At 37.8% G+C, this 8,929-nt stretch overlaps 1 protein-coding gene across 2 annotated transcripts in view; it reads right to left on the reverse strand.

The window, feature by feature from the left end:
- Positions 1-8,929, reverse strand: part of WASHC3 (WASH complex subunit 3) — a 53,294-nt gene that overhangs the window by 41,713 nt on the left and 2,652 nt on the right. For both annotated transcript variants that reach the window (XM_034402736.3, XM_034402735.3), the window contains exons 2-5: positions 5,099-5,197; positions 3,694-3,759; positions 3,222-3,335; positions 1,966-2,073 (exon numbers count right to left, since the gene is read on the reverse strand). In XM_034402736.3, coding sequence (XP_034258627.1) covers positions 1,966-2,073; positions 3,222-3,335; positions 3,694-3,759; positions 5,099-5,197 — 387 coding nt within the window. The remainder of the gene's footprint in view (positions 1-1,965; positions 2,074-3,221; positions 3,336-3,693; positions 3,760-5,098; positions 5,198-8,929) is intronic.

Here is an 8,929-nt window from a genome sequence, read left to right on the forward strand (position 1 = left end):
TGTCTGTTTTACCAGGAGCTCATTTGTGAGCAAGTAATAGAGCCAAAAACAAATTCTATGTGATAGAATAAATGAAATGCAACTGGTTTTCTGGGACAACCGTGACCAGCACCGATCAGGAAGAAAATTAAAGCTTAATTTTAAATTAAAAACTGATTTTTAAGTTGGCTATCACAAATAAACACTGTTGGACTAAAACAATTGCAGAAACCATTGGAGATAGATAGATAGATAGATAGATAGATAGATAGATAGATATATAGATATATATATATATGTATGTGTTTTCTCAGGTTTTCGCGGGTGTTTGTATATAGGTCTTTGGTTATTCGGGTCTTCTCCCACGTAAAATTGGAAGTGTCTTGGCGATGTTTCGACGAAGTCTCATTCGTCATCTTCAGGCTGGTGTTCTCGGCTTCGTGCTTCCAGGAGCAATGTGAGATCGCAGCTGTCTCTTCCTTTTAACTGCTAGTGGGGGTGTGAGCTGATTGGGTGGGGACTTGGCTGTGTTCTGATTGGGTGGAGGTGTGTTCTGATTGGTTAGGGGCTTGGCTGTGCTCTGATTGGATGGGGGGTTGGTTGTGCTCTGATTGGCTGGGGGTGTGTTCTGTTTGGGTGGGGGCTTGGTTGTGCTCAGCTTAGTCTGAGTTGCAGGGGGATTTGAGCTGGTGAGCTGCGTTGTTGTTGTTTGGCTTCGTGTTTGTGGCCGTGCGAGCTCTTCATGGTGGGTGTCAGTCTGCTTCATGTATGGATTGGAGGGGTTTAAAGTGGCTAATGATGCAGCTGCGGTCTGGCTTCTGGTCCTTGGTCATGGCTCATTATCAGTGTGGGTTTGAGTCTGCTTTCTGCGTGGATGTGTGGTGGTGACATCCTGTGTGGCTCTCGTGAGTGTGGGTCTGGTGTCATTCGTCGTGTTAGGGACTCGTTTGTCAATAAGGGCGGGTTTCCAAATGGCTGGTAGGCTGGAGGTATCGTCTCGTTTGTTCATGCTGTGTGGGCGTTTTTCTATCTCGATGGCTTCTCTGATTATTCTGTTGTTAAAGTGTTCAGTTTTGGCGATAGTTCTGGTCTTTTTAAAGTCAATATCATGTCCTGTGGCTTTAAGGTGTTGGACCAGGGAAGAAGTTGGTTCCTCTTTTCTGACTGAGTTCTTGTGTTCTTCTATGCGTGCACTTATTCGTCTGTTGGTTTGTCCGATGTATGTGGTGGGGCAGGCGGTGCATGGGATTTCATATACTCCTTGATATCAAGAGCACAGCCAAGCCCCTAACCAATCAGAACACACCTCCACCCAATCAGAACACAGCCAAGTCCATAACCAAAGACCTACATATATATATATATATATATATATATATATATATATATATATATATATATATATATACATATACACACACACACACACACACACACACACATATATATATATATATATGTCTTCTCAACAGAGAACCCATAGCTTCTACATGAAACAGAGCCTGAAGATGACAGGGTGTGAGCCTGTCGAAACGTTGCTTTAAGAAAAACTTTTAAAGTCACTGGTAGGATTTTAGCTGAGGTTTTAAAGGACCTTGCAAGTGCTCTGTAGGGAATTTTAGAAGATTTTAAGATGGGATTTTAACTAGGATTTTAAATATTTTAACCAACTTATTTATAATGACGCGGGAAAACACCCGAGATTTTAATTTTTTGCATATATATATATATATCTGGCGCATAATAAAAAATCAGCATTTTTAGTAATGACGGTTGTTGTACTTTGGGTACAGCAAGACAGAGGAAAATTGTCTCTCAATATTTATGTCTCAATCAATTGCTATACTAATTTCTATGCTAAAAGCATGTAAAATTCAACCTACATTCACAATTAACCTCAAAAGACAAAGTTTACTTTAAAGGAAGCTTCAAGTAATAAAAGTCCAAATGTTTATGATAAAGCCTGGTAAAATAAATGTGACTTACCACATGAACCATTTTGAGGTATCTAGCATAGCGTGGATCCTTTGCTACAGTGATGACATTTTCACCAGTTCCATCTGTCTTCTGTTGCCCCAACTCAGGTACACTGGTCTGCAATACAACAAACAATGCACACCAGTCTTCACATGTCCTCAGACTATATTTACTATATTTGGATATCACATTAAATTTTTTAAAAATATAGTTCTACCAGCAATTTATATATGAAGTTTGATTGGTCCTGCTTGGCTCCTCCTGCCAGGGCAGCAGTTAGACAAACCCGAATAGCAATGCCTATGAATTGGGCAATGAATTGGACAATGTTTAGTCAAGCTTAGTTGACTGCAAAAAGCTATGCAGGGTTGGACCAACTTGGGATTTTGGTGCAACCCAAGGCAGTTGGGGACACTGGGAATTGAAGATGCATCCCAGAAGAAGGCAATGGCAAACTACTTCCCCATTGGACTAATTAGGCAAGGGTCTATTAAGTCACCAGAAATCAAACTGGAGTCCAATGAGATGAATCTTTTGAATCTTTTGAATCTAAAGAGAAGGAAGTCTAAATTTTCAGTTCACACAAAAGTGTTTGTGTTTCCCTGAAAATACGACCTACCCCAAAAGTAAGTCCTAGCTTGCTTTTTACACATGCCCAATATAAGCCCTACCCCCCAAAAAAGCCCTAATTAAGACCCCGCCCACTCCAGGGTGCATGGGTAAAAATTAGCTAGGGTGGGGATGGGGGAGCTGCCCTACTCATCATCTTCGGACAGTTGCAGCCAGGCCTCGCCAGACACCTGCCTTGCTGGCCCAATTCTTCTGCAGCTGGCAAGGCTTTCCTGAAGGCCTCTGCAGCTGATAACAGAGCTCAGGATCAATACAGAACTCTATTATCAGCTGCAGAGGCCTTCAGGAAAGCCTTGCTGGCCTTGCAAGCCACAAAAGAAGTTCCTAAATGCCTCTGACAGCGAAAAGGAGGCTGGGGGTGACGCACACAAGTGAGATGAGTCAGTGGACTACATCCCCTCTGAAAATAAGACCTGGTGCCTTTTTTGGTGGCAAAAAAATATAAGACAGGGTTTTATTTTCGGAGAAACAGGGTAGCAAATCAAGGGATAGCTATTTGTGTATTATTTGGCTAGTTCCCAGAATCAATGAGAGCAAATAAACAGCTTGCACCAACCATTTGATTATTTTCAAATAATTTTGATTTTCTTGTCTTTTGAATACAGTCACATTGTGCTTTAGAAAGACTAGTTTACCTCCACGTTAGGCGATACATTTGTTGTCTGTGGATCTACCAATATTTGTGAGACAGAGCCATTCATAACACTGGTGTTTGAGATCTCATCTTCTAGGCCAGGCACAGAAGATAACTGAAGATGGAGCACATCACAGATTAATGATATTTTAATATTGATCATACAAATTTTTCATCCATAATACAACATCTGATAAACATTTCTCTTCTATCAAAGTTTCAGAATGTATAGTTACATGATGCTAGGACTGTCAGACTTTACATATGTCCAAATCTTTACCTCCACTTTGCACTACTGAATGTATCTATTTCCTTTCTGATCTCCTTTACTTTCTTTAATACTAAAAATATATGTGCTCATTTTTGTTGGTAGACAAACATGATCTAAATGAAATCTACCCTCAGAACCCTACAAATTATATATTTAAGAATGTTTAAACTACCACATAAAAAGAGGCAAATCAGGGACAAACCTTTGCATCCAGAATATTGAGCAAAGTTTCAATTTGCTGAATACGGAGGGAAAGTGCTGACAATTTCTGGGAAAAAGGAAGAGAAATATTACTCAACAATTTCCTCAGTATCGTTTAACTCCTCCACATTTTCCATCCAGTAATACTTAGCTCTTTCCCATCACCCAAATCCATCTCCCTGAAAAGCAAACTTATTCCTTCGGTCTTTTGGAGACTAATATGAAACATATTGGACAATGATCCTTTAAGTGCTATTATACAGATGGTTTAAAATAACTGATTACACTGTGATGTTCAACTGATTTAATATACTACTATGCTAATATTCATTCCATTAACAAATAACATGACACACATTACATATTGACATATGATTATATTTATCCTTCTTTATCAAGCTTTGCTAACAAATAATTTTAGCTAAAAGATACTAACTCAGCAACTATAATTCAAAGCAGTCAATACTTGCAGAGAGTTCTTATTAATCTATGCATTCCTGAATGTTCAGATTGCACCACAGGACATTTAGAATAGCCTTAATTTCTGGTAACACTAAAATGTATTACATAGGCAAGAGAGGGGATCATGAACTCAAATGCATATAAATTAGCAAATTAATCTATTCAATTTATTAAGCATATTATATAATTTAGTATTCATTATCTATAAAAGTCACCATTTTTTTCTTCAGTCTGGTGCCAAAACATAAATAGTTAACAAAGATAGTTAACTGTCTCAGAGTTCCAGAGCTTGTTGTTAGACTAGTTGCGAAATGCTTTTAAACTATTAGTCAAGATTCAACTGATTTATCTAATAGGTTTTAATAAACAATCCCAGTAGGCTTCTAGGCAAAATCCTATTGGTTTAGTATTCTTTTTAATTAATAACAAGTACAGGTAAGCAAAACAATATTCCTGGACAATTTGGAGTTTATAGAGACACAAAAACCTCAAGATACACTGAATATGGCAAAGTAATACTAATACATTAAAAGAATGGCAAAATTCTAACAAAAAGTCCCTCATAAACTTACTTTAACTCTACTCTGACTTTTCCATTAATGTTTCATATCCACAAATAAAAATGTATTGCTTCTCCAGAAAGATTAATATGGTGACATGGTGATGAAAACTGATAACTACCTCTTGTTTAAAGCAATAAAGGATGAAAACCAAGTTTCCAGAAATATTCCCCAAAGCATTGCATGCCAAAGCCTAACAAGCTAACTTTGAATACAGAGACATTTTAATGTTTTCCACTGGCAGATTATACTTTTTCTTCATTTTTTTAACCTTTTCATGGTAAAGAATGAGAATTGAAATTATTTCTGTTCTGTAGCAAGCATGCATTATAGAGAAATGTAGTATACGCTGGCTTTGGAAAGTTACAGTATGGTATGTACTACCTCTTCACAAATAGTTGAAAATCGATTCAGGAACTGAACTGTGTGAACCACAAATTGGTTTAGAAACGCCACTGTTCTCTTTTGTTGGATAGCTGGAACCTGCATTACATAAAACATAGAAAAAAATACAACACTGAAGAGAAATCAATTAACTATATGGTCAAGTCACTACAATTTCCTTGGCAAGATTTTTCATAAGTGGTTTGCCAATGCTTCCTTCCTAGGGCTGAGAGAAGTGACTAGCCCAAAGTCACCCAGCTGCTTTTGCGCCTAAAATGTGACTAGAACTCATGATCTCCCAGTTTCTAGCCTGATGCCTTAACCACTACACCAAACTAGCGCTTTTAATATCTCTTTAATATGAAAGAAATACAGTATCAAACATTTACATTCAAACTCTGAGATTGGCCAAATATTTGAGTGATAATTTATTATTTGAAAGCAATGTGCCAAGATACATAAAAGTATAACTTATCTTTTATCAAATTTGCCGTTTGTCAATTTTTCAGCAATTGAATAAGCATATTCTCTTTTACCAGAACTGTACATTAAAACATGAAAGAGCATAAGGATGAGACAGTCAAGAGTTTAAAAATATAAAAATGAATAACTTCTGAATTTAAGCCAAACTATTTATTAGTGACATTGAATAAATTAAGAGTTGTAAATCTCAGATCCTGAAATTGGCACAGAAAACATTTTGGAAGTATATTAGAGTTTCCCAACACTGTTTTTATAGACTGCTGTCAGAGAATGAACTAGGCTAAAAATCGTATCCTACATTTCTTAGTGCTTTTGTAATTAATGAGAAACAACATAAGGAATTTGTTCATGGTCAAACTGAAAATCCACAGCAGCCATTGACTCTTAATCTACCATGCCTAATATATCCTTTGCAAGAGAAATGATTAATATATAAGCAGAAAAACACATTAACACAAAATTTCCCATGTCATAGCTTATCTACAGAAATTGGCAACAACCATTTTAATGAAAAATAAGGAAGTAATAAACCATTTATTTCATTTATTTTTATTTATTGAGTAACTCAGTTTTAAAGATCAGTCAGCTATACCAACAAGAGATATTTATTACATAATGCTTAATCAAACTGGATGCCTTATCAACGATTTCCCCCCTTGCCATATATGTTGGATTTTTCTTTTCTTTCATAGAATCAAACACTAGGATCTTTTCAATATGAAACTTTTGGAAATTTTTGAGATTTGTCTATTCAGGGAAAATTTTGTGGGCTTTGTTTAATTTAATTTAAATTTAAAACATCTTAAAAGAGTTTCAAACTCTTTTAAATTTACCCATTATATTAACCTTCCTTATCCTGCTGTTTGCTTGATTAGAATAGCTGGACAATATGAGCTAGTATCCAGCACATCTGAAAAGCACCAATCTGGGAAAGTTGTCTTATACAATTTATTTATTTGAAACTATATAGCCACCCATCTTATAATCAAGGCTCCCAATTAAAAGTTGCAACATCATAAAAGCCATCTTAAAACTATAAAGATGAAATGCATTAAAAAAAAAAAACGTGGAGTCAAGCCAAACTTCTTGGATGAACCAAACAACTCATCCCAGTGTTTGGGGAAAAAGCCAGGTATTCAAAGCTTTATGGAAGACTAGGAGAGTGGAGGCCAACTGAACTTGGGGGGAAGAAAGTACCCTACGGGCAGGAGCTGCCATAGAAGAGGTACACTTTGAGGTACCATGAGAAGGCAACATTTAAGGGAAGGGATTAGGACTGTGCCCATCTATCTGATCTGGCAGGATGGGCATATCCTTAGGGAAAAGCCTTTACGCAGATAACCTAGCCATATAGGGCTTTAAAAGTGATGACCAGCTCTTTAAATTGCACTTGGAAAGAAGCTGAAAGCCAGTACAACTTGTGCAACAGAGGTCTTACATAGGCAAACCTAGCTCCTGGGTTACTTTGCACACTGCTACATTCTGGACTAGCTGCAATTTCTGGGTGGTCTTCAAGGGCAGTCCCATAGAGAGCACATTGGGAGGTGACCAAGGCATGAGCTACTGTGAACATGTACAGAGGATATTTCTTTCTATTCCCAACTTTATTTGAATGTAGGGCTCTGAATGCTATGGAAACCCATTTCAGGAGCTGTGGGTGCTGGAAGATTGTAATGTTATTCTCTCTCCTGGTAGGAGATGTACTTAGTGTAGTAACACAGTATAATCCTATAAATGCTATAGTATTTTATAATTTGTTTTTAAAAAAGTTATAAACAATGTACGTAGAGTCACCTTAACTGTGAGATGGACAGCATATAAACTTAATAAATAAGATAAAGTAAATTGTTTCAATCTGATTTACAGATGCCAGGTATATATGCAGGTAGTCCTTGACTTACAACAGTTCTTTTAGTGGCCTTACAACGGCACTAAAAAATGACTTAGGACCATTTTTCACACTTACCACCATTTCGGCATCCCTCTGGTCATGTGATATAAATTCAGACACTTAGCAACTGCCTCATATTTAGGACGGTTAGTGTCCTTGGGTCATGTAATCCCCTTTTGCGACCATCTGACGAGCAAAGTCAATGGGGAAGCCAGATTCACTTAACAACAGTATTACTAACTTAACACCTGCAGTGATTCACTTAACAACCGTGGCAGGCAAAGTCATAAAAAAATGAAGCAAAACTCGCTTAACAACTGTCTCACTTAGCAACATAAACATTGGGCACCATTGTGGTCGTAAGTCGAGGACTACCTGTGCAGAATCAAAAACTACTGGACTGGCATTAGAAGCCCCATGAACAAAAAAACCAATGCATTTTCATGTATATATCTGCTCAGAGATGATTCAGGAAGGTTTCCTCTCCTGTACCTGGATATATTCCAGGAACGTGGTGGCTCAGTGGCTAAGACTGATTGCTGATTTGTACCCTATGACTATCATTAAGAGCCTATAGTACAGTGGACTAAAGCACTGTTATTAACATCTGCTGCTTGCAATTACTGCAAGTTCTAATCTCACCAGGCTCAAGGTTGACTCAGCCTTCCATCCTTTCAAAGGTAGGTGAAATGAGGACCCAGTTTGTGGGGGCAATAAGCTGACTTTGTATAAATATACAAAAGTATGAAGGCTATTGCTTAACGCGTTGTAAGCCGCCCTGAGTCTCCAGAGAAGGGCGGCATATAAATTAAAGCAAAAAAAAAAAAAAAGTGTTGAACCTTATGATTCTTGATGAACATATCTTTTCTTTTATGTACACTGAGAGCATATGCACCAAGACAAATTCCTTGTGTGCCCAATCACACTTGGCCAATAAAAAATTCAATTCAATTCAATTCAATTCAATTCAATTCAATTCAATTCAATTCAATTCAATTCAATTCAATTCAATTCAATTCAATTTGTAGATCGAAAGGTTGGCAGTTCAGCGGTTTGAATCCCTAGTGCCGCGTAACGGGGTGAGCTCCTGTTACTTGTCCCAGCTTCTGCCAACCTAGCAGTTCGAAAGCACGTAAAAAATGCAAGTAGACAAATAGGGGCCACCTTTGGTGGGAAGGTAACAGCGTTCCGTTACCATGATCACGGAAAGCGTTGACTCTTCAGCTTTGAGACGGAGATGAGCACCGCCCCCTAGAGTCGGGAACAAGTAGTACATATGTGCGAGGGGAACCTTTACCTTTACCTTACCTGGATATATGATTACAGCTAAACAATTCCAAAGGCACTGAGGATGTCTCCTCGAATGGTGAGGAAACGTTTACAACCAAATTGCCAACCTCGGAGCTCAAGCCAAACAGCCTATTAACTACCAACTCGAGGTACTAATATTCAAACGC

This window comes from Pantherophis guttatus, chromosome 7 (assembly GCF_059756535.1).
Source record: "Pantherophis guttatus breed Tessera chromosome 7, ASM5975653v1, whole genome shotgun sequence".
Lineage (NCBI taxonomy): Eukaryota > Metazoa > Chordata > Lepidosauria > Squamata > Colubridae > Pantherophis > Pantherophis guttatus.